The 26671-nt window shown below is 45.4% G+C and overlaps 1 protein-coding gene across 1 annotated transcript in view; it reads left to right on the top strand.

Moving 5' to 3' along the window:
• The window catches only part of LOC126183761 (retrotransposon-like protein 1), a 332033-nt gene that overhangs the window by 109321 nt on the left and 196041 nt on the right, over positions 1-26671 (top strand). Inside the window, exon 2 of the mRNA XM_049925989.1 lies at positions 18284-18420. Within this exon, the coding sequence (XP_049781946.1) occupies positions 18284-18420 (137 nt within the window). The remainder of the gene's footprint in view (positions 1-18283; positions 18421-26671) is intronic.

Below are 26671 nucleotides of genomic sequence, written 5' to 3' on the forward strand. Positions count from 1 at the left end.
TAGTGTGAGTCACTAACTATTGCCACCTAGAATAACTCCGAAAGTGTGATAGTATGGGACAACGGGGGCCATAATATGACGTTGGTTTTTTGTTGCTAGGTGGGGTCGCGTCAGAAATATGAAGGTCATCTTTGTTTTTTCAAATGGGGTTCTATAGTTTGGTACTTATTTTCTGATAGCAGCAAACGAGACGAATCCAATGATGTGTAACAGTAAGGTCTTTGTAGGTCAACAAAGGTCTAAAAGGTGGCATGAACGTCATTTACATAAGGTATTTGAAGTGATTACCATTGGTGTCAATGCAGTGCTGCAATCTTCTTATCATGGATTGATCGGTATTCCTTATCACTTCGGCACTTACCGAAGCACATGCTCTGACAATTCTCTCTCGTATGTCTTGCAAATACACTCCTGGAAATGGAAAAAAGAACACATTGACACCGGTGTGTCAGACCCACCATACTTGCTCCGGACACTGCGAGAGGGCTGTACAAGCAATGATCACACGCACGGCACAGCGGACACACCAGGAACCGCGGTGTTGGCCGTCGAATGGCGCTAGCTGCGCAGCATTTGTGCACCGCCGCCGTCAGTGTCAGCCAGTTTGCCGTGGCATACGGAGCTCCATCGCAGTCTTTAACACTGGTAGCATGCCGCGACAGCGTGGACGTGAACCGTATGTGCAGTTGACGGACTTTGAGCGAGGGCGTATAGTGGGCATGCGGGATGCCGGGTGGACGTACCGCCGAATTGCTCAACACGTGGGGCGTGAGGTCTCCACAGTACATCGATGTTGTCGCCAGTGGTCGGCGGAAGGTGCACGTGCCCGTCGACCTGGGACCGGACCGCAGCGACGCACGGATGCACGCCAAGACCGTAGGATCCTACGCAGTGCCGTAGGGGACCGCACCGCCACTTCCCAGCAAATTAGGGACACTGTTGCTCCTGGGGTATCGGTGAGGACCATTTGCAACCGTCTCCATGAAGCTGGGCTACGGTCCCGCACACCGTTAGGCCGTCTTCCACTCACGCCCCAACATCGTGCAGCCCGCCTCCAGTGGTGTCGCGACAGGCGTGAATGGAGGGACGAATAGAGACGTGTCGTCTTCAGCGATGAGAGTCGCTTCTGCCTTGGTGCCAATGATGGTCGTATGCGTGTTTGGCGCCGTGCAGGTGAGCGCCACAATCAGGACTGCATACGACCGAGGCGCACAGGGCCAACACCCGGCATCATGGTGTGGGGAGCGATCTCCTACACTGGCCGTACACCACTGGTGATCGTCGAGGGGACACTGAATAGTGCACGGTACATCCAAACCGTCATCGAACCCATCGTTCTACCATTCCTAGACCGGCAAGGGAACTTGCTGTTCCAACAGGACAATGCACGTCCGCATGTATCCCGTGCCACCCAACATGCTCTAGAAGGTGTAAGTCAACTGCCCTGGCCAGCAAGATCTCCGAATCTGTCCCCCATTGAGCATGTTTGGGACTAGATGAAGCTTCGTCTCACGCGGTCTGCACGTCCAGCACGAACGCTGGTCCAACTGAGGCGCCAGGTGGAAATGGCATGGCAAGCCGTTCCACAGGACTACATCCAGCATCTCTACGATCGTCTCCATGGGAGAATAGCAGCCTGCATTGCTGCGAAAGGTGGATATACACTGTACTAGTGCCGACATTGTGCATGCACTGTTGCCTGTGTCTATGTGCCTGTGGTTCTGTCAGTGAGATCATGTGATGTATCTGACCCCAGGAATGTGTCAATAAAGTTTCCCCTTCCTGGGACAATGAATTCACGGTGTTCTTATTTCAATTTCCAGGAGTGTAGTAAATATTCGTCGAATACGGCATATCGATCTAACATGCCATTGACATTTGAACACCATTCGACGGTTCCGCAATACAACACTAATAGGAACTGTAAGACTAGTATCGTCGAGTCAAGCGAATGTTAATGATGTATTCCTTCGAAGAACAAGTCGATATGCTTCTCATTTTCGGAGAATGCCAACGAAATTCTGTGAGAGCTAGAGACGTGTACGCTGAAAGATATCCTCAACGAACTCAATCTACACTTCGTACATTTAAATATGTGTATGATAAATTGAGAACAACTGGACCTTTAACGCATCAGAAACATATCCGGCAAAGGAAAGTTACGAATGAGGAAACGGAAATAGGTACTCTTGCCACTGAGGTTCGAGATCCTTGCGTTAGTTTGCGTCAAATCGCAAGGGAATCTGGCATGAGCCAGAGTAGTGTTGTTCGTGTTCTGCATCGCCATAAATATCATCGTTACCATATCAGTCTCCACCAAGAATTAACTGGTACGGATTGTATGCGTCGCATTGAATTCTGACGAAGCAGTTTGCCGGCCGCGGTGGTCTAGCGGTTCTGGCGCTGCAGTCCGGAACCGCGGGACTGCTACGGTCGCAGGTTCGAATCCTGCCTCGGGCATGGGTGTGTGTGATGTCCTTAGGTTAGTTAGGTTTAAGTAGTTCTAAGTTCTAGGGGACTTATGACCTAAGATGTTGAGTCCCATAGTGCTCAGAGCCATTTGAACCATTTTTTGAATTCTGACGATGGGCTCAGCTTCAGATTCACAGGGATAACACATTTATTAATTTGATTTTATTTACTGGCGAGGCTACATTCACGAACCATGGAAATGTTAATCTGCATAACATGCATTACTGGATACCGGAAATTCCATGTTGGCTGCGGCAAGTTGCACACCAAAAGCCGTGGTCGGTGAATGTATGGTTTGGGATTCTGGAGGACAGAATTATAGGCCCCTATTTCATCGAAGGAAATCTTACTGGCAGGAAGTATACCACATTCCTGCAAGAAACATTAGGTCTGTTATTGGAAGAAATACTTTTAGGATCAAGGAAAAAGTGTGGGATCAACACGATGGGTGTCCGGCATGTTTTTCACTGATGGCTAGGAGTGAGTTACAGAGACAATTCCCAAATCGTTGAATTGGACGCGGAAGAGATGTGTCGTGGCCGGCTCGTTCACCAGACTTGACGCCTCTGGATTTTTGCTTGTGGGGATTCGTAAAAGACATTGTTTATAAAGACGTTCCAACTACATCTGAAGATACGTGAGAGAGAATTATTAGAGCATGTGCTTCGATAACTGCCGATATGATAAGGAATACCACTCAATCCATTATAAGAACAATGCAGCACTGCATTGATACCAATGGTCATCACTTCGAACACCTGTAAATGGACGTTCGTGCCACCTTTGTGAGTTTCGTTGACCTTCAAAGACCTTACTGTTGCACATCATTGGATTCATCTCGATAGCCGCTATATAAAATAAGTACCAAACCATAGCATCCCATTTAAAAAAACAAAGTTTACCTTCATATCTCTGAAGCAACCCCACTCAACAAAAGACCAACGTCATATTATGGCCCCCCGTTGTCCCATGCAAATTTTGCCCCACAAACTCTTTAGCTCCTATCATACTTTCGGGGTTATTCTTGATGGCAATGGCTAGTGACTCACTCTCTCTATATATAAAAAACAATTCTGTTATGTTTTGGGAAATTACATGTAAACAAAAAAATACGGTTTTCTTCAAATTACCGTTTTTCTTGGGCGTGCCTTCCACTATTGGGCATTGTTGCGCCCTCTTACTTCACCCCAACTTGTAAAAATGTTCTTCGATTCCCGGAGGGGTCAGGGATTTTCTCTGCCTCGTGATGACTGGGTGTTGTGTGATGTCCTTAGCTTAGTTAGGTTTAAGTAGTTCTAAGTTCTAGGGGACTGATGACCATAGATGTTAAGTCCCATAGTGCTCAGAGCCATTTTTTTTTTTTTTGTAAAAATGTTCGATCTTTACGAGGAAAGGAAGCTCAGTCAAAATATCATCTTACACTCTGACGAGCGGTTGTGTCTGAGACGATGTGGAGCAAAAATGTGCAATAACACAACAGTAGGAAGTAAAAGGCAATTTCAATCATTACACACAACGACACGCTGGTAAGTAGGAGGAGACCTGGGGCACTGACCAAGTACGGGAGCACTACTAGTCATCGTTGTTCAATGTTGCAGTTCATTGCCGTGTTAGTAAAACGGGTGCAACGTCGGAGTATCTTAGCAACATGACCATAGAGATGTGTGAAATGGGAAACCACGCAGGGGATAGGCACTAGTCCATAGAGAGTTTCGTGAAAAGTGCCACTGGATCCAAGTGAACTCTCTTTGAAAGAGGATGCCAGGAGGTGCTCGAAGAGCGTCAGGAAAGGTCAGCTACAAGTAGCTACACGCAAAGACGATCGTCATGTTTTGCGTAGAGCAGACGAAATAAGTAGCAGAGTAGAAATTAATTGCAGTGAGAATTTCAGAGCAAAAACAGGACACAGAATATCAATGGAAGTGGTGTTTGTGAAGCAGGCCGACAAAACGTTACAATGGGTGGAGGAACATTTGCAGTGTAGACACACTGAATAGGGCCTTGTTTCGTACTCAGATGACACACTTTTCTGTCAGGCGTGACAATCAATACGTTTACAACTGAAGTGAGTGTGTAACACGAAATAATTCCATGTTTTCCCTACAAGGTTCGAACTTCTTGGTGAAAGTCTAGTGTTTGGATAGTTAACAGAATTGCTGACCGTACAACCTCCGAGTGATTGGACATGGTCATTAGACAGCTCGTAGAAGTAAAGACTCTTTCCTTTAATCGACAACACCTTTAATTCCCATACCATCCGATGGGCGGGCGACGTGCTTCAGGCCGAGAGTATCACTCGAATACTGTGATCACCTTATTTTCTTGACATCAGTTGATGTCTAGTATTCGACTGAAAGACGCACTGCAAGAAAACAGCTACTTTCTACAAGCTGCAGAATCTGTTATTAAAGAGCATTAAACTATTTCTTCGGAACACTTCAGTAATCACAATGAATATTTGTAACATAATCGCGCAGCAGTATAGATCGTTCTCGGGGAACCTGTTTATAACTATTCTACATGGCCTAAGTTTCTCCTTATGCCTTCGTAACATTCGAAGCAAGTATAATTTTTAATGTAATCGTATGGCGAGGGCTCCCCGTAGGGCAGGCCGTTCGCCGCATGCCGGTTTTTCAATTTGACGCCGCTTCGGCGACCTCCTGTCGATGAGGATGATAGGATGATGATGACAGCCCAACGCCCAGTCACTGGGCGGAGAAAATTCCCCGACCCAGCCGGTAATCGAACCAGTGCCCAGAGGATTGACAGTCCGTCGCTCAAAAAATGGTTCAAATGGCTCTGAGCACTATGGGACTTAACAGCTATGGTCATCAGTCCCCTAGATCTTAGAACTACTTAAACCTAACTAACCTAAGGACATCACACAACACCCAGTCACCACGAGGCAGAGAAAACCCCTGACCCCGCCGGGAATCGATCCCGGGAACCCGGGCGTGGGAATCGAGAACGCTACCGCACGACCACGAGCTGCAGACGCAGTCCGTCGCGCTGACCATTGAGCTACCGGACAGCAAGTGTAATGCCCTTACGTTAATGTAATCCAAATCTTTATAACTAATTGTAAAGTATAGTGCAGTATAGAAAAAAAAACGGAAACACCTCGAGAAATTCATACATGAACATAAATGGACTCTCTAGCTAATCTGCAGGTAGCACTGGTTTATTTGATCACGAACGGCGTCAATTATGGGTTGTGGTCAGAACAGTGTTTGGGCGTGTTATGTCAGAGCCAGGTGAATACAAACGTGGGCAAATTATTAATGACCGTATGGTGGGTGCTTTCGCAACCAAAGTAGTGGGAAATGTTTGGTGTTTCAAGAGGAACCGTATTGAAGATTTACATCGCATGCACGGAAAGAGGCCGGCCGGTGTGGCCGTGCCGTTCTAGGCGCTTCAGTCTGGAACCGCGTGACCGCTACGGTCGCAAGTTCGAATCCTGCCTGGGCATGGATGTGTGTGATGTCCTTAGGTTAGTTAGGTTTAAGTAGTTCTGAGTTCTAGGGGACTGATGACCTCAGATGTTACGTCCCATAGTGCTCAGAGGCATTTGTACCATTTGAACCAGGGAAAGAGGAGAAACATTAAGCGCTATGTCACAACGCGGATGAAAGTGTATGTTGAATGATCGTGACAGGCGGTTATTAAAGAGCATTGTGACGAACAATAAGAGGATGACAGCTTGAGAAGTCACTGCATAACCGACTGTCGAACTCGCGAACCCTGTCTGAACCAAAACAACACGAAGGGAGCTCCAGAAGCAGGGAACTGCAGTGTGAGCTGGAATTTCAAACCACTCATCACTGATGCAAATGTCCGTAACAGGAAAACTTGTTGCCGAAGCGTAACGCGTGGAACATGGAGCAACAGAAGAAAGTAAATTGGTCGAGTGAGTCTTGTTTCGCACTGTTTCCAACTTCTGGTCGAGTTTACGTCCCAAGAGGGAAATATAGCGAGGGTCCGGCGATGATCTGGGAGGCCATATCGTGGTATTACGTGGGCCTCATCTTTACCCTGCAGGGTTGCATTATTGTCAAGTATTATGTGACCATTTTGGCTGATCAGATCCATCCTTTGACACAGTGGTTGTTTCTTAACGGTGATGGTGTGTCCCAAAACGACAGGGCTGCTGTTCAAACAGCTCGCAGCATCCATGAATAGTTGTGTGAGCACGAGGATGAATAGTTGTATCTCCCCTAGCCACCATACTCAGATCTCAATATTATTGAGCCTCTATGGTCTGCTCTGGGGAGAAGGGTGCGTGATCACTGCCCGCCACAATCATCGTTATATGAACTTGTCACTGTTTTGCAGGAAGAATGGTATAAGATTCCCTTGAAAACTGTACAGCGCCCGTATTTATCCATTCCTAAATGACTGGAAGCTGTTTTGAATACAAAATCGCTTCGTACACTCCATCACGCATGATAATGTGTTGTGTTTTTTGATTTTTCCGTATTTTTGTCCAACCCCTGTGTATAACACGTACACTGACGAAAAAAAATCGCAACGTCAAAAAATAATTTGAAATTTAGGTGTACAATTGTCTAGGAAACATGCTTCAGTGATTAATACTACAAGATCATAGGTTAATTATGTGCGAGATACGCCTTTGCAACTGTGAAATGCTGATACATTAATAACCACCCCAATGTTGAATGCAAGCATGCAGACGTACAAGCATTGTATTCTACGGGTGCTGGATATCAGATTTTGGGATATAGTTCCATGCATGTTACTCTTGGACGGTCGATCCGGGGACGGTTAATGCTGTTTGTGGATGAGGCTGTACTTGTCGTCCGACGACATCCCATACTCGCATGTGCTCGATTGGAGCTTGGAGACAGGTCTGGTGTCGGGCAGGCCAAGGCAATATGTCGACAATCTGTAAAGCGTGGTGGAATGCAGCAGCAGTATGTGGGAGAGCGTTATCCTGTTGGGAAACACCCCCTGGAATGCTGTTCATGAATGGCAGTACAACAAGTCGAATCACACTATTGACGTACAATTTGGAGTCAGGTCGCGTGGGATAATCACTAGAGTGCTTCTGCTGTCATACGAAATCGTACCCCAGACCATAATTCCAGATGTAGATCCAGTGTGTCTAGCACACGGACTAGTTGGTTGCAGTCCCAGAACTGGCCTCCTCATAACCAACAGACAGGCATCACTGTCACCGGGGCAAAACCAATTTTCATCAGAAAACACAACAAACCTCCACCCTGACCTCTAAAAATGGTTCAAATGGCTCTGAGCATTATGGGACAACTTCTGAGGTCATCAGTCCCCTAGAACCTAGAACTACTTAACTAACCTAAGGACATCACACACACCCATGCCCGAGGCAGTATTCGAACCTGCGACCGTAGCGGTCGCGCGGTTCCAGACTGTAGCGCCTAGAACCGCGCGACCACCCCCGCCGGCCCTGCCCTCCAATGAGCGCTCGCTTGACACCACTGAAGTCGTAAATGGTGGTGGTTTGTGCTCAGTGGAATGCACACTACAGGGCATCTAGCTCGGAGCTGTCCTTAGAAGTATCCGATTTGTAACATTTATTTGTGTCACTGTGGCGCCGGCTGCTGCAGATGCATTATGCACCACAGCCATGCACGAAACAAGCTGGTCTCCCTTCCCGTTACCGCTACGTGGCTGTCCGGAGCCCGGTCTTCTTGCGACCGTACATTCTCGTGACCACCGCTGCCAGTAATCATGCACAGTGGCTTGATTCCCGCCAAGTCTTTCTGCAATATTTCAGAAGGAGCATCCAGTTTCTCGTGGTCCCATTACACGACCTCATTCAAACTCAGAGACAACTCATCACGTCCAATCTCAAAGCCAACTAACGCTCACCATTTTTACAGCGCGTATTTAAGACAAACCTGATTTGTTGCATCCTCATAGTGCCGCTACTAGCGCATTCCTATGCGACTGGCGCGAAGTCTGAATAGACGTCATCTTTCAGATGCAGAAACACGCCTGCCAACTTTTCGTTTATGCCGTAAACTCCTTCTTGGTGTTGTGGGTTTTTTCCATCAGTATATTAAAGAATGAGATTTTCACTCTGCAGCGGAGTGTACGCTGATATGAAACTTCCTGGCAGATTAAAACTGTGTGCCCGACCGACACTCGGACTCGGGACCTTTGCCTTTCGCGGGCAAGTGCTCTACCGTCTGAGCTACCGAAGCACGACTCACACCCGGTACTCACAGCTTTAGGAGACGAGGTACTGGCAGAAGTAAAGCTGTGAGTACCGGGCGTGAGTCGTTGCTTCGGTAGCTCAGATATGCCGGCACGGTAGCTCAGCGTGTTTGGTCAGAGGGTTAGCAGCCCTCTGTAACAAAAAAAACTGCGTTAATCGATCAACAAAGAACTTAAACGGATGTCTTACGACGTCCGCCCCGAGCAGATTCAACGAACAAAAGCCAACAAAATGAGATTTAAAAAAAAAAAAAAAAAAAAAAAAAGACGGTAGAGCACTTGCCCGCGAAAGGCAACGGTCACGAGTTCGAGTCTCGGTCGGGCACACAATTTTAATCTGCCAGGAGGTTTCATATTAAAGAATGTTACAATGTACGTATAATATTAGAGTTCGGGCCTGATTCCCTTATTGTTTTAACTACTGTAGAAAGGTAGACCATCCCTTCCTTTAAAGACTAGTGATACCCACATAGATGGTCAAACCGAGACCATTCTCTTCCTATGTAACGCTCTAAAGTAAGACAACCTTTCCACTATTCTCGTTACCTTCTTGGTAATGACTCCAAGCAAAAATTAAATAAATGATGGTAGAGAAAGTGTTCCTTTATGTCAGTAGGTAGCGAAATAATCCCCAAGAGAAATCGCGTATCTCATGCGTTTGAAGCAGCGGATGATTATGAGAACCTTGAGAACGTACTTAACATAATGATGTCGTCCAGAGTGCCTTACGTTAAAATTTGCGGATAGTTTTCGCACATACAGTGTTTCTTTTTTTTTTTTTTTTTTTTAAGTCGTCGTTGCAGTCACCGCAAGGCTGCTGTGAAAGTCTGAATAAAAGGAAATGTCAAAAAAAAGGGGGGGTTATAAATATTTTGTGAGAATTCTGTATTCGAATAAGAAGCGAATTTTCTATAGATAACGAAAATCAACAGGACCACTGAGTACAAAAGCATGCTACGCTTCTGCCGCGCGCCATTAGCCGAACGGTCTGGGGCGCTGCAGTCATGGACTGTGCGGCTGGTCCCGGCGGAGGTTCCAGTCCTCCCTCGGGCATGGGTGTGTGTGTTTGTCCTTAGGATAATTTAGGTTAAGTGATGTGTAAGCTTAGGGACTGATGACCTTAACAGTTAAGTCCCATAAGATTTTCACACACATTTGAACATTTGATGCTACGCTTGTCATATTGTAAATCATACCGCATTTAGATGAAATTATAGTGCTCGCGAAGTAATGGAATCGTAATAATCACATTAAGGCTGCAGTTAAGAATTAGAAATATTAAAGCATATGTACGTTTATCCTTGGCATGGGCACCGCGAGTGGTGGTGTTATGGCAGTGCAATAGATTTGTTGTGCAACTTGAAGGGCATAGTCTGCCCTTACAAAATTTTTTCGTCGTAAGAGTTTACAATCTTCTTTCGTTCATACTGACCGAGCGAGGTGGCGCAGTGGTTAACACACTGGACTGACATTCGGGGGTTCCCGGGTTCGATTTTCTCTGACTCGTGATGACTGGGTGTTGTGTGATGTCCTTAGGTTAGTTAGGTTTAAGTAGTTCTAAGTTCTAGGGGACTGATGACCATAGATGTTAAGTCCCATAGTGCTCAGAGCCATTTGAACCATTTGACCTTCGGGAGGACGACGGCTCAAACCTGGGTCCGGCATTCGTGATTTAGGTTTTCCGTGATTTCCTTAAATCACTTGGGGCTAATGCCGGGATGGTTCCTTTGAAAGGGCGCGGCCGACTTCCTTCCACATTCTTTCCTAATCCGATGGGACCGACGACCTCGCTGTTTGGTCCCCTACCCAAAATCATCCATCAGTCCATTCATACTGAGCTGCAGTAATAAGCTACGTTGTTGCTATGCCGGCCAGATCTTGTAGGTTTCAGACAATTAGTTACAACTCTACATGAATAACTTAAAGCATCATTACCCTGGTGTGCACTTACTGACTGGTACCACACAGAGGCTGAGATATTCGCTATGTGACTAGAACAAGGCACATGTGAGGAGGTGCCCCCCCAGGTGGCCCCTGACAGTTTGCTACGAACGTTGCAGCTGTGGCCGAGCGGTTCTAGGCGCTTCAGTCTGGAAATGCGCGACCGCTACGGTTGCAGGTTCGAATCCTGCCTCGCGCATGGATGTGTGTGATGTCCTTAGGATAGTCAGGTTTAAGTAGTTCTAAGTCTAGGGGACTGTTGACCTCAGATGTTAAGTCCCATAGTGCTCAGAGCCATTTGAACCCTTTGTTTCCCTTTGATACCTTTTGCTCTGTTTTCAGTTAGTATGCTCTGAAGGCCAGTGCACGCTCTAGGGTTGCACCCAAATGTTTCGGGGTAAAACAATGATCCAGCTCATATACGTTTTTAGTTAACTTTGAGACTGCTTGCAAACTCTTCGTTAAAAGAATCACCATTTAGAAAACATTACAGTTATTTTCATTCTTATTTACAAGTACTCTTCGTGAACAGGTAGTGTTGCGGAACACATCTACGAAGTGTGCTTGCCGATCTATCAACGGCCCAGACCGCTCGGTACTGCGACATTTTTAACTCTCTGTTTCTGAAGCTCTTTCTGCCAAAAAATATCTGGTAATGACATGAATTACTGCAACTCCGGGTATGATAAAGGTGAAATGAATAAAAATGTTAGTTCATTTCGTTTAGTCTGCACTCCTACAGACGACATCAATCCGCACACCAACTGTTGAACTTGAGGTCTCTCCAAGCAGGTGCTACGAGAATGCCGCGAGAACAGTAGAACGGGACGGACTGCGGTTTATTTTAGCTAGGCACACGATGAAACCGTGAGCGACTCGCCTATCTCCCAGGAAGTGGTGCAGTTACTGCAACTTGACAACTAAGTAACTACTCCACGCTCCTTAGAGTGAGGTCCAAGACTCTTCTGATATACAATTCTGTTACGACACGCTAAGCATTGTGTAACTTACACTGATGCATTCGGCGTATTAAGAGGATCGCTTGGTGGTCAATTGTTCTGTAACAGTTGAAAGCGCCCAAATATTTGTTGAATAGGAGTCTGTCTTCTTGTAAACTGCAACACTGGTTCCCATTTCCTACAAGTACACGAATGATGATTTGTTATTTGAGCAATGCTTGAAATTCTCTGCTTGTAGTCTCTTACCCCTGCCTCCCACAACCGTATTCTACTCAAACATACTGAAATTCTGGTGAAAATATTCTATTACAGACATGTTCTAGTAAACGTCGTTGATATAATTTGATTCCTCATACTAAAAATGCGCATCTTGGACTGCAGTGGTCATAGTACATAATTTAGTTTTCGGTATTTCATATTGCAGAAAAATTCTTCCAGCACATCACAGCTAAATTAATAAAGCCTTCCAACCGATTTTCAAGGTCCTAATGAAATTCTCGTACTCTGTCAACACTCACGTGATGTTAATGTCAGTGTAAAACATCTTTTCACGGGTTTAATCACGATATGTGCTAACTGCTCGTAATTTTCTGACCTAATTGTCTCGCACTGCGGCTGAGTGTTGAGCACTCATTTCTGCACTCGTGGTAGAAAACTTATAATCATTCGTGTCACATTTATGCACTTCAATAGGCAATACGCAATAAACGATGTATCTATTTGACCCAGCGATGCCAAAACAGAGAAAGACTAACGCTGCTGCAAATGTTAGCTTGCGAGCACGGCGCCTCAGGCAGGATCGCGCCATCCGCAGCACCCAGTCAGCGGAAAGTCAACAGACTAGTCGTAGTCGTAGCAGATCTCTGGTCACCACCCTCACGCCGAACCTACTGTTGTTTTCGCTACATATTGCACAATGTACTCCATCTGCTGTCTGTAGTTATCTATCATTCGCACTTCGTTCATGAAACTATCCTTGGTCCACGCTTTGGACTTGGTATCTGCTCACAGCAGGCGGCCTGGTCTGCTCTTGTGTTTTTGCAACAGGCCGCTGTAATCTAGTAAGAAAGTTTACTATTGTATTCTTGAACTGGATTCACGTTCTACCAGAAAAGTGGCGATTGAACAAACATAACAATTAATTCCACACTCTATCAATTTTTTACCGTTTAATTTCATGGGCTGGATTCCACGCTTACTCTTTCAAGTATGGGCAGCTAACTATCACTGCTCTGCTCACTCACCTAACAGAAAACTGTCGATGCTGGAGGCAGCGGTATTGCATACTGTTGTCACGGTTTTTAAAACATTTGAAAAATAATGAGTATTTGCACCTCCTTTGAGCAATGCTGAAATTAGTAGAGTAGCGTGAATGTGGATTTTTTGTGTGTAATTCTGATGTTATTTTAGCAGCCAAGAACACATTTTCATAGATTTCACTCCCAATGCATCGCCCGCATCTCATGGTCGTGCGGTAGCGTTCTCGCTTCCCACGCCCGGGTTCCCGGGTTCGATTCCCGGCGGGGTCAGGGATTTTCTCTGCCTCGTGATGGCTGGGTGTTGTGTGCTGTCCTTAGGTTAGTTAGGTTTAAGTAGTTCTAAGTTCTAGGGGACTGATGACCATAGATGTTAAGTTCCATAGTGCTCAGAGCCATTTGAACCAACTCCCAATGCATCGTTGTGTTATTCACATTAAAATACACTTATTCATCGGTACAATGACTTACATATTGTTTTTTGATAATTACTAAGACTAGAGAGCAATTGAAATTTCGTGACTTCCGCAGCTACTTCATCCGCTTTCGACTCAAATTATATTCTTCAGCAAGGATGCAAACGAATAGTTTTACCACTGTATGATGTTTCATCCAAAGCAACGGACAAACGAGCTAAACTGCATCCGTTGCGCGCACATAAGCACCCTCATTGAAAAAACTGTGGATAAATAATCGGCCACAATGAAGACAGAAAGAGGAATGGAAAACAAGTACTTCTGTCTAGGAAATGGGATTACGGTCGTGATGGATTTATCTAGAAAATTTGAAGCTCTTTCGTGATGGACGAGAACCAAACACAGTCTCAACAGTGGCACGTCAGGATGCGCTCCAGCACATTTCAGTGGGAAGCTATGCCGTTTATTCAGCATCAAGGAACAAATATGTCCAAATTATTAAACATACGGAAGTAAAATCAAGCATGATTAAATTTTAGATTTGCATTAACTATTTTCAAACAGCTAATTTTTAAAAAAAAAAGTTATTTTATTGCGCATTCCGACCACTGACTCATAAGTAAATAACAAAAAGAATTTGGTAAGACTTACATGTATCATCATCGACGACCATTTCTCTTCGAAGGAAGGAACACACTGTAGAATACTCATTGGAACACTAATGGCTATGCTGTTACAATAAACATTTACGAATATGCACTGAGAAATTTTCTGGCATCGGGAATTCAGCGCTGCAAGTAACGAAGCACAAGGATATTGCAGATTATGAAACGTTTTCCATCATTCCTCATTTCTCATAAATCGGAACAGGTTAGCGCAGGTACACTGGTACAGTCGAAAGGAAAACAAGGCGGACAATAGCGCACACCGCCAGCCGGGGAGGCCGAGCGGTTCTAGGTGCTACAGTCTGGAACCGCGCGACCGCTACGGTCGCAGGTTTGAATCCTGCGCCGGGCATGGCTGTGTGTTGCGTCCTTAGGTTACTTAGGTTTAATTAGTTTTAAGTTCTAGGGGACTGATGACCACAGCAGTTAAGTCCCATATTAAGGTTATAATAACACTTAAAAAATATGTTATAAAAACGTATACTAATGCGCCAGCGGCTATCCTGTCATGAGATCATAATACACATAGACTTGTTGTGTACAAGCTAACACTGAAAGTTAACTTCTGTGAAAGGCGTGGTATAGCAAAGAGACCAAGATGTAAATGAACAGTCGCGCGGGTTAGCCGTGCGGTCTTAGGCGGCTTGCCACGGTTCGCGCTGCCCCCCCCCCCCCCCCCCGTCGGAGGTTCGAGTCCTCCCTCGGGCACAGGTGTGTGTGTGTGTTGTCCTTAGGGTAAGCCAGTTTAAGTTAGATTAAGTGGTGTGCAAGCTTAGGGATCGATGTCCTCAGCAGTTTGGTCCCATTGATCTTACCACAAATTTCCAAATTTTGTAAATAAACATATTAAAAACGCTTTTGGTGATTGACAGAACCAAAGTCAAGTACACTTTTTAATAACGTGTTATTGATAAAACAAAAGTGCAGCAAGAGAAAAGTCATTGTTAAAAGCCGGTCGCTGAGGTCGAGCGGCTCTCGGCGCTTCAGTCCGGAACCACCCGGCTGTTACGGCCGCAGGTTCGAATCCTGCCTCGGGCATGGATGTGTGTGATGTCCTTAGGTTAGTTAGGCTTAAGTAGTTCTAAGTCTATGTGACTGATGACCTCAGATGTTAAGTCCCATAGTGCTTAAAGCCATTTGAGCCATTATTAAAAAACACAGCTAAAAATGTGACATGTATGATTAGTTGAGAGCAACTAATTGGTATTAAAACTGTTTAAGTACAGTAACGATAAAGTTGAGTGAGATTAGGTTAACAGTGTCCTATACTGGGCGATGAGATAACGTTATAGTATTGTGAATACTGTAGTTATTTGGCGACATTGGCATGACAAATTATTATATGAAACTTATATTTAACAAAGACCAGCCGAGAGATCAGTCTGTCTTCATTGCTTATCTTGTTGCCTTTAATGTCAAAAATTATCGTCAGAGTTGGTGGTTTTGTTGTGCTTCATCCGTTTCACTTTCTCATTCTATCCTTATCTGGGAGAAATTCCATTATGCCTGCTTCTGGGATTTTGTAATTACCCACGAGGTACAAGAAAGAAAGCATTCTAATAGACACAGAGCAAAGATGTCGTCCGTACTTTCCCTTTTTTTCATGTCGTTCTACTGTTGTATCTGACCTGCGGTCATTCCCAACTCCCGATCACTATAATTAAAGCTGCTTCATATCTTGTTTTGGTCTATTTTTGCCACTGTTCATAACTTTATTTCCGGTTGTCTTATGTTTTTCTCTACTGGTCTTAATAAAGTGACTCAGCGAGCAGGCCCAGGCGACCATGCGATGTTGACTGGGATCCTCGTAATCGTGTACTGTACGACGTCAAGGTGTTGAACGGAGGGACATGGAGTCAACACATCGCTTTCTTAGCCATTATCAGCTTACCAGACCTCCAAGTCTCCATTTCCCAATCAAGTAGCTGATCAGTCGGTCCCACGAGGCTGAGTTAACCCTGTTCCAGTCTCTCACTATGGAAGAAATTGATGCCAGTGCCAGGAACTGAATTCTCATGTCTTTCATATTTAATTTACACATCCCTTAACTAATTTCTTTGGCAGAAGACTTCACTTTCCCTACATCATATAGTGCTCTTTCCTTCCCCTATCCTTTTTAGGAGCTGGGGCTTCTCAAATATTTACTTTTGTTTCTTTGAAGGGATATGTCTACTCTGCTCTCACCACTCATGTGGTATATCTTGTATGTTGCTTATTCCGGCGAGGAGGAAAATAGCATAACGCTCTCGATCCCTCGCCCTAACTGCACTTTCTAGCGACAATGACAGCAACATTGTCTCCAACTCCACAACACACCAAACTTGTGATGACCCAACGATGTGCCCATACTTGCGTAGCAGAATACACCGAGATGATAAGTCATGGGATAGCGTATTCACATATGCTTTTGGTGGTAGTATCGCGTACAGCAGGTATAAAAGGGCAGTGCATTGGAGAAGCTATCATTTGTATTCAGGTGAGTCATGTGAAAAGGGTCCGACTTGATTATGGCCACATGACGAGAATTAACTGACTTTGAAAGCGGAATGGAAGTTAGAACTAGACGCATGAGACATTCCATTTCGGAAATCGTTAGGGAATTTAATATTCTGAGATCCACAGTGTCAAGAGTGTGCCGAGAATGCCAAATTTCAGGCATTACCCTTCATCACGGACAACGCATGGCCGATGGCCTTCACTTAACGACCGCATACAGCGGCGTTTGTGTAGAGTTGTCAGCGCTATCAGGCAAGCAACACCGCGTGGAATAACCACAGAGCTCAATGCTGGACGTCCGAAGAACGTAACGGTTAGGACAATGCGGCGAGCCGCGCGGGATTAGCCGAGCGGTCTCAGGCGCTGCAGTCATAGACTGTGCGGCTGGTCCCGGCGGAGGTTCGAGTCCTCCCATGGGCATGGGTGTTTGTGTTTGTCCTTAGGATAATTTAGGTTAAGTAGTGTGTAAGCTTAGGGACTGATAACCTTAGCAGTTAAGTCCCATAAGATTTCACACACATTTGAACATTTTTTTCAATGCGGCGAAATTTGGCATTAATGGGCTATGGCAGCAGATGACCGACGCAAGTGCCTTTGCTAACAACACGACATCGCCTGTAGCAGCTCTTCTGGGCTCACGACCATATCGGTTGGATTCTAGATGACCGGGAAACAGTGGCTAGGTCAGAGGATACCCAATTTCAGTTGGTAAGAGTTGATGGTAGGATTTGAGTGTGGTGCAGTCCCCACGAAGCCATGGACTCAAGTTGTCGACAAGGCATTGTGCAAGCCGTTGGTGGCTCCATAACAGTGTGGGCCGTGTTTACATGGAATGGACTGGTCCTCCAGTCCAACTGAACCTATGTTTCTTTCGCTGACGCCATAGTCCCGCAGCGATCGCAGGGTCGGCGTGGTTACAACGGATTTGGCAGTGTAGTGTTAGGGATGGCCGGATGCCCTTCCTGCCGCCACCCCATACCCTCCAGGACGGAATCAGTGTGCCCCAACTGTCTGCGTCGAGTGTAAATCGTGAAAGAGCGAGGATGTGTTTCAAATGTCTGCGACGCGTGTAACTGAGGAGTAACGTGGGGATCAGCCCGGTATTCACCTAGCGGAATGTGGAAAACCGCCTAAAAACCACATCCAGGCTGGCTGGCCGGCACACCGGCCCTCGTCGTTAATCCGCCGGGCGGATTCGATCCGGGGCCAGCGCGCCTACCCGAGTCCAGGAAGCAGCGCGTTAGCGCGCTCAGCTACCCTGGCGGGTTCCAACTGAACCTATCATTGACTACAAATTGATATGTTCAGCTACTTGGAGACCATTTACAGCCATTCATGGGCTTCATGTTCCCAAACAATATTGGAATTTTTGTAGCTAGCAATGTGACGTGTCACTGGGACACAGTTGTTCGCTATTGGTCTGAAGAACATTCTGGAGAATTCGAGCGAATGATTAGGCCATCCAGATCGCTTGACATGAATTCCATCGAACATTTGTGGGACACAATCGCGAGGTCAGTTCGTGCACAAAATCGTTCACCGGCAACACTTTCGCAATTGTGGACGGCTACAGACACAGCCCGGGTCAGTATTTCTGCAGGGGACTTCCAGCGGCTTGTTGAGTCCATGCCACATCAAGTTGCTACACTGCGCCAGGGAAAAGAAGGTCAGGCACGATATTAGGAGGTACTTCATGACTTTTTCCACCTCAGTATATTTCTTCGAGACCGTGTTTTCATTATAACTGGCTTTTCTGTGGGTCAGATTCTTCCCATTCTCCTTGCTCTTGTAGAAAGTCGTTTAGGTTAGTTACTAAAAAACAAACGCTTACAATTGCAAGTAACAACGGATGTTTTCACCAGGGCAGAACGATATCAAGAAGCTGAGGCGCGAGAACGAACAGCTGCGGCGGGAGATCTGGGGCCTGCGCGACGAGTACGACCGCCTGGAGCAGCTGCTGGCCAAGCTGCAGCACCACCAGCAGAACTCCGGCTCTGAGGTCAGTCCCGCTGCCCACACATATAGGCATAATAGGGCTTCGGCCCTGCTGTTAACGAATCTGATTTCAAAGTTGAAAAATTCAAAATGGCAGAACCAATATGGCGGACAAAATCGGAAATAAACACGATTATTTTGTAGAAAAATTGATTCTTGAGATATCAAACAACGGTAATTACGAATTTGTTATACAAACTGTAAAAGCGAAATAAGTAGTCGAATATGACCAATAAAATAACAAACCACTGTGTTAGGCCAATTTCCGTACCATTAATATTTTCCTCCTCATAATACAGTGTCAAAAATAACAGCCACACATTCATTTCCCACGCGTCTATCTGCAGATTTTGCATTTTAAATCCTTCTAATTATTTTTCCCCTGAATGGACTTGAGGATGAAAAGCCTTTTAGAACCTAGGAAATGTCCAATTTTCCTGAAGCTCGGAGACTCATTACACAGTGTATGATAGCTCAGCTGGATTTAACTTCGACATGGATCCCCAGTCCTCTTGCTTTTTGCGTATCGAATAGATCTCCAGATTCTTTCTGAGATCGAGCTGATGACATCTTTCCGATTTTCTCAACAACAGAAAAAGATACCTTACTATTCAAACAGCTTTCGCACTTCTATTAAAGTAATTGGCTCCACACACTGCCACCTGATAAGTGACTTTCAGCTTGCTGAAATAATTTGTCTCGTACAGTCAGGCGCTGTAGTTGAACGTCCATTTTTTTCGGTCACTGTCTGTTACAAGTTGCTAACAATCACCTGAAATTTACTTTACAGGTGACTTCCCACTAACACGAAAATTTATTTCTTTGCAACACCGACTGAGACACCGGATGAACTGAAAATTGATATTGACGCGTAGTGGTTACTTCGTATAATATTGTCATTATTTATGTTTTATCAGCTTATGATCTTCGTTTTCCTTATTTGTTTGTTTATTTATACTTTTTTTACTGTTTATAAGTAACAGATCTGTAGAAAAGACGTTCATGTAGAGACAGTTATCCTCTACAGGATGATTAATAACATATTTGTAGAAATCTGTACTGAATACAATACTTTTTAAAAATGTTTCACAAAATGCTCAAACGACTAAATACTGCAGCTGCCATTCCAAATGTGTCTTTTTACCAGAATGATATACAAGTGGATCATAAGGAAAATAATACGTACTTAATCGGCCAAACTTAAATACAGTGGAATGTCGAAGACTGTTTCTATGAGCGGGAATTTATAGTGCTAACTTTATTAAGGCCGGCATACGAGCTCACTACCAATTTTATTTTTCCCATTTTCGGCCACTGTCCGCCATAGACACACTCGTGAGATACGACTGGCTTTCGCCCGCCCAAGTACAGAACTTGGACTGTATGTTGCTAGGCAGTGGAAATCACGGCCACACACTTTTAGCTTCGACGTCTCCACAGTGCAACGTTCATTGCTGCTCGTTGCGTGTGGATCCGTGCAGTAGTTGTACACTACTGACCATTAAAATTGCTACACCAAGAAGAAATGCAGATGATAAACGGGTATTCATTGGACAAATATATTATACTAGAACTGACATGTGATTACATTTTGACGCAATTTGGGTGCATAGATCCTGAGAAATCAGTACCCAGAACAACCACCTTTGGCCGTAAGAACGGCCTTGATACGCTTGGGCATTGAGTCAAACAGAGCTTCGATGGCGTGTACAGGTGCAGCTGCCCATGCAGCTTCAACACGATACCACAGTTCATCAACAGTTGTGACTGGTATATTGTGACGAGCCGGTTGCTCGGCCACCATTGACCAGACATTTTCAATTGGTGAGAGATCTGGAGAATGTGCTGGCCAGGGCAGCAGTCGAACATTTTCTGTATCCAGAATGGCCCGTACAGGACCTGCAACATGCGGTCGTGCATTATCGTGATGAAATGTAAGGTTTCGCAGGGATCGAATGAAGGGTAGAGCCACGGGTCGTAACACATCTAAAATGTAACGTCCACTGTTCGAAGTGCTGTCAATGCGAACAAGAGGTGGCCAAGACGTGTAATCAGTGGCACCCCATACCATCACGCCGGGTGATACGCCATGGCGATGACGATTACACGCTTCCAATGTGCGTTCACCGCGATGTCGCCAAACACGGATGCGACCATCATGATGCTGTAAACACAACCTGGATTCATCCGAAAAAAATGACGTTTTGCCATTCGCGCACCCAGGTTCGTCGTTGAGTACACCATCGCAGGCGCTCCTGTCTGTGATGCAGCGTCAAGGGTAACCACAGCCATGGTCTCCGAGCTGATAATTGTTGTCTTGCAAACGTCCCCATATGTTGACTCAGGGATCGAGACGTGGCTGCATGATCCGTTACAGCCATGCGGATAAGATGCCTGTCATCTCGACTGCTAGTGATATGAGGCCGTTGAGATCCAGCACGGCGCTCCGTATTATCCTCCTGAACCCACCGATTCCATATTCTGCTAACAGTCATTGGATCTCGACCAACGCGAGCAGAAATGTTGCGATACGATAAACCGCAATCGCGAAAGGCTACATACAATCCGACCTTTATCAAAGTCGGAAATGTGATGGTACGCATTTCTCCTCCTTACACGAGGCACCACAACAACGTTTCACCAGGCAAAGCCGGTCAACTGCTGTTTGTGTATGAGAAATCGGATGGAAAATTTCCTCATTTCAGCACGTTGTAGGTGTCGCCACCGGCGCCAACCTAGTGTGAATGCTCTGAAAAGCTAATCATTTGCATATCACAGCATCTTCTTCCTGTCGGTTAAATTTCGCGTCATCTACGTGGTGTAGCAATTTTAATGGCCAGTAGTGTATTAGACAGAGGGGTTATAAGAAATCGCATGAAACCAACGGAAGAAATTACTCCTGAATTCCAAAGTGCAACCAGCAGTCGATCTAAGCGCAATGATTATACTTAGGAAGTTTAAAAAAAAGGGATTAATGCTCGAGCAGCTTCTCATAAGCCACATATTTCTGCAGTCAGTTTCAAGCAAAGCTAGAGGTGGTGTAAAGAGCGCCACCTCTGGACAACGGTGACTGGAAACGAGTGATCTGGAGCGCTGAATCACGCTACAGCATGTGGAAATCCGGTGGGAGGATTACGGTTTTGTGAATGCCTGGAGAATGTTGCCTGCTATCATGTGTAGTGCCAACAGTGAAGTACGGCGGAGTTAGCTGAGATACACTCCTGGAAATGGAAAAAAGAACACATTGACACCGGTGTGTCAGACCCACCATACTTGCTCCGGACACTGCGAGAGGGCTGTACAAGCAATGATCACACGCACGGCACAGCGGACACACCAGGAACCGCGGTGTTGGCCGTCGAATGGCGCTAGCTGCGCAGCATTTGTGCACCGCCGCCGTCAGTGTCAGCCAGTTTGCCGTGGCATACGGAGCTCCATCGCAGTCTTTAACACTGGTAGCATGCCGCGATAGCGTGGACGTGAACCGTATGTGCAGTTGACGGACTTTGACCGCACCGCCACTTCCCAGCAAATTAGGGACACTGTTGCTCCTGGGGTATCGGCGAGGACCATTCGCAACCGTCTCCATGAAGCTGGGCTACGGTCCCGCACACCGTTAGGCCGTCTTCCGCTCACGCCCCAACATCGTGCAGCCCGCCTCCAGTGGTGTCGCGACAGGCGTGAATGGAGGGACGAATGGAGACGTGTCGTCTTCAGCGATGAGAGTCGCTTCTGCCTTGGTGCCAATGATGGTCGTATGCGTGTTTGGCGCCGTGCAGGTGAGCGCCACAATCAGGACTGCATACGACCGAGGCACACAGGGCCAACACCCGGCATCATGGTGTGGGGAGCGATCTCCTACACTGGCCGTACACCACTGGTGATCGTCGAGGGGACACTGAATAGTGCACGGTATATCCAAACCGTCATCGAACCCATCGTTCTACCATTCGTAGACCGGCAAGGGAACTTGCTGTTCCAACAGGACAATGCACGTCCGCATGTATCCCGTGCCACCCAACGTGCTCTAGAAGGTGTAAGTCAACTACCCTGGCCAGCAAGATCTCCGGATCTGTCCCCCATTGAGCATGTTTGGGACTGGATGAAGCGTCGTCTCACGCGGTCTGCACGTCCAGCACGAACGCTGGTCCAACTGAGGCGCCAGGTGGAAATGGCATGGCAAGCCGTTCCACAGGACTACATCCAGCATCTCTACGATCGTCTCCATGGGAGAATAGCAGTCTGCATTGCTGCGAAAGGTGGATATACACTGTACTAGTGCCGACATTGTGCATGCTCTGTTGCCTGTGTCTATGTGCCTGTGGTTCTGTCAGTGTGATCATGTGATGTATCTGACCACCTTCCTTCCTGGGACAATGAATTCACGGTGTTCTTATTTCAATTTCCAGGAGTGTATTTATTGACGTCGTATCACACTGGTAGCCACTGAGATATTACTCCAGAGTGATTACGTCGCAATCACTTTATTATGATACTAGGGAACTGCAGCTTACGTAATCTTCCTGCCGAGCGTATTTTAGGTAGCTCGTTTGCAAAACTCAGTTCCGCTACCTTCTTTCCAGAGGTCACGCCTAACCACAGATATTCAGGGTGGAGCAAATAAAAGTGGCCCGGAGAACAGAGTTCCAGGGTACAAAGTACTACAGCAGAGGAAAGGAAATACAGTACTAACCTGACTATAGCAGGTGTTGAAAGTGACCATCGCCCATCTCTTGGCACTTTTGGGCTCTGGTCACCAAGTCGCTGAAAACGGATCGAAGCTGGCCTGCTGGAACTGCTGCAGTCTCATCCGAAATGTTCTGTTGCAGTTCCTGAAAACTACGAGGGTTGTTGCGATACACCTTAGACTTGAGGACTCCCCACACAGAGTAATATCACACTGACAGATCAGGTGATATGGGTGGCTAGCTAGGGCTTCAGCCAGACTGACCTCTGCTATAAACTCTGTCAGGATTGAAGACTGTGTGTATGTGTATATGTGCCCAATAGTTCAACCGACTGTGTGGGCAGTTGCTCCATCCTATTGGATGCAACAGTAGGCCTTCTCCTCCACCGCTAATGCTGCCAGAAATGGTTTCAAAATATTGGCGCTATAACGCATCGAAGGCAGCGTCTAATGAAAGAAGGTGAGACCAATAATGCGGCGTGCAGTCACTGCACAACAAACCCAACCTTCAGATCGTGCAACGGTGTTTCATGGAAGTTATACGGATTCTCGGGTGCCCAGAACCTGTGATTCTTTGAATTGACATAACCACTCAGGTGAAACCACACTCACAAAACCGGAGGCGCTGGGTAGCATCTGCTGGTTTTAATGCATGAACAACAGATACTCGGTAGGGATGCATGTGCAGGTCCAGGTGGAGTATTCGTTCGCCAACGTGGTATGCTGCTCGCTTACGACAGACGTCTCGTTGATTTGGTAGGACTCTAAAGCTGTTTCTGGTGAACTGGAGCCACATTTTCTGGTGTGTGCGCACGTTTCGGAATGTTTTTTGACTTGTTCAAAACTGAACCTGTCTGACGCCATTTTCGGACTAAGCATTGCATTGGCACTTTTTGCTGGCGCTTCGACACCATTAAACTTCTCAGCAAACAACTGACCACACCGTTTCCACGACTTTGTTTTCACGTAACTTTCCACAACGGTCACCCACGTCTCCACTGTGAGTACCATCGTCCACTTCGCACCGCACCGCTCCACTCACACCGATACAGCCCGCACTATGCTTTGAGCGGTGTTGATCACGTGGCGGGAGTACAGTTTGTGTATTCATCACGGGGAGTGGCTGTACACATACATTCACGCCCAATAATATCCACTCATCCGGGGCGCTTTTATTTGCTACAGCCTATATTCGAAGATTAGTAGGATTATTATTTAGACAGGTACATTCCGCTATAGAGGTCGAATTGTGGACAGAGAACGGTATTCGTTCTTCAGAAATTACCTTCCAAGTATAATTACCTGAGTTGCATCAGAGATTCTCTCTATCACTTTATTTCGGCTACTATGCCGACCAGCGATTGCTGTTAAACACCAAGATCAGCGTGTGCAATTATCTATGGCTGGAGTATTAAAAATTCTGAAGTGTGGAAAATAAATATGCGTAAATCTTGATCACTTTAGGTAATTCTTGAATAATAGATAAACCGATTTCTTTTCAGTGATATATTCTATGCTCGCCGAAATTTTCGGTAATCACAGTTCATAACCATCTTTCGTGATTTCGCTAAGTAAAAGATTAAGTTGTAGCTTCCTACAGCGTCGTAATGGATTTTAAGTTTTCACTCACAAAACTGGAGGCGCTGAGTAGCAACTGCTGGTTTTAATGCATGAACAACAGATACTCGGTAGGGATGCATGTGCAGGTCGAGGTGGACTATTCTTTCGCATGACCAACCAGAAAATATCAGCCCATTTCATGACCTCCAGTCATATATTAGTATAAATAAATTAGATTCAACATTTTCCAAAAATAATGAATTAAACAATCTCTCTTTTCTTCTTTTACAAAAACGCAGTCTGTTTTATTTCTTAATTCTGCACTGAGACCACTGCCACGTAAGTAGTTTCACACACACATCAGAGAGCGTGGCTCTCGTAGAACTGAACTTACATATTTTATTTTTCGTTTTGAAACATGTTTATACTGTTTAAATAACATATCGCATAGCGGCTCAGGGAAGCTTTCGACATTTTCTTGCGTACGGCGGCCTCGTCTCTGAAGTTTACGTCCGGTGACGTCAACATTCCGGGCAAGATCGAAGATCCCTCCGGCTCCCGTTGAGCTACTGCGCCTCTCATGAAACATAAGAAACCCAGAACTACGCACATTTGTAGTTCTAAAAAAATTAACACAATTCGTATAAATATTTTCTTTCTTACATAATACTTAACATTAATAAACTCAGGTGGACACTTAACGTATGTCGTTGCTGCGATAACTCATTGTGTAAAACACCATGTATCATCACACCAGTCCACCCTAAGCGCAACGACGTGTGGTTGTATCTTTTTTAACTCCATAAGAAAATCTAACATTAATAACGTGATAAGAATTTCCATTCCATCTTGGGCAATGATCTCTTTGTGTAAAATACCATTTAACTGTCTACTCCAACATAACATTAAATTTGTTGGACTAGTTCTCATTTACAGTTCCGTCATGTGGAAGGTTCATCTTTTCAGCTATACATCAATAGTTTCCATCCATTTCTTTTCATCGGACTTGTTGCTAACATACCTAATTTCATATTCCTTGAATAACTATAGTTTCATGCGCTAAAAACGAATGTATATATTACGACGCGACGAAGATGTGTCGCTTTTTTTTATTCTTAAATTAAATGAAAGATAATTTTATCCCATGTTGTTTCATTGCATCTAAGCTAAACAGGTTGCTCAGATCCGTCATTTTTTTTTTTAGTCAGAGTGATTATTTCGTTGTGCTATTTGTATGAAGCACCTATGTGTATGACTCAGCGAAATTACATTAAACTTCATATTACCACTTCTGTGTAATAATATTGGTAGTTGGAACTATGTTCATTGCCGGCCGGGGTGGCCGAGCGGTTCTAGGCGCTACAGTCTGGAGCCGCGCGACTGCTACGGTCGCAGGTTCGAATCCTGCTTCGGGCATGGATATGTGTGACGTCCTTAGGTTAGTTAGGTTTAAGTAGTTCTAAGTTCTAGGGGACTGATGACCTTAGAAGTTAAGTCCCATAGTGCTCAGAGCCATTTGAACCATCTATGTTCATTCCAGGCTCAACATTCAGCTGGCATAAACTAGTATATTTCCTAAACATACCTTGGTCTCTTGCTGACTATACCTTTTGTAGTTATACAGTTAGGTCAATGGGCTTGCGCTTTTATTGTAATCCCTTCCTTTATACAGTTTGCAAAACCGTATCTTACATTATTAATTGATAATGAAATACTATATATAAATTGAATCGCAATTCTATCACTATTAGGATGTCTGGCTATTGAGTTATAAGAAAAGTATTTTTGTTGCATTTCTGCTGCCTCATTAAAGCGGTTAGGTGTATACTGTTAACTTACAAAAAACGGTTCAAATGCCTCTGAGCACTATGGGACTTAATATCTGAGGTCATCAGTCCCCTAGAACTTAGAACTACTTAAACCTAACTAATTTAAGGACATCACACACATCCATGCCCAAAGCAGGATTCGAACCTGCGACCGTAGCGGTCGCGCGGTTCCACATTGA

Source organism: Schistocerca cancellata, chromosome 4, assembly GCF_023864275.1.
Source record: "Schistocerca cancellata isolate TAMUIC-IGC-003103 chromosome 4, iqSchCanc2.1, whole genome shotgun sequence".
In the NCBI taxonomy this organism is placed as follows: domain Eukaryota; kingdom Metazoa; phylum Arthropoda; class Insecta; order Orthoptera; family Acrididae; genus Schistocerca; species Schistocerca cancellata.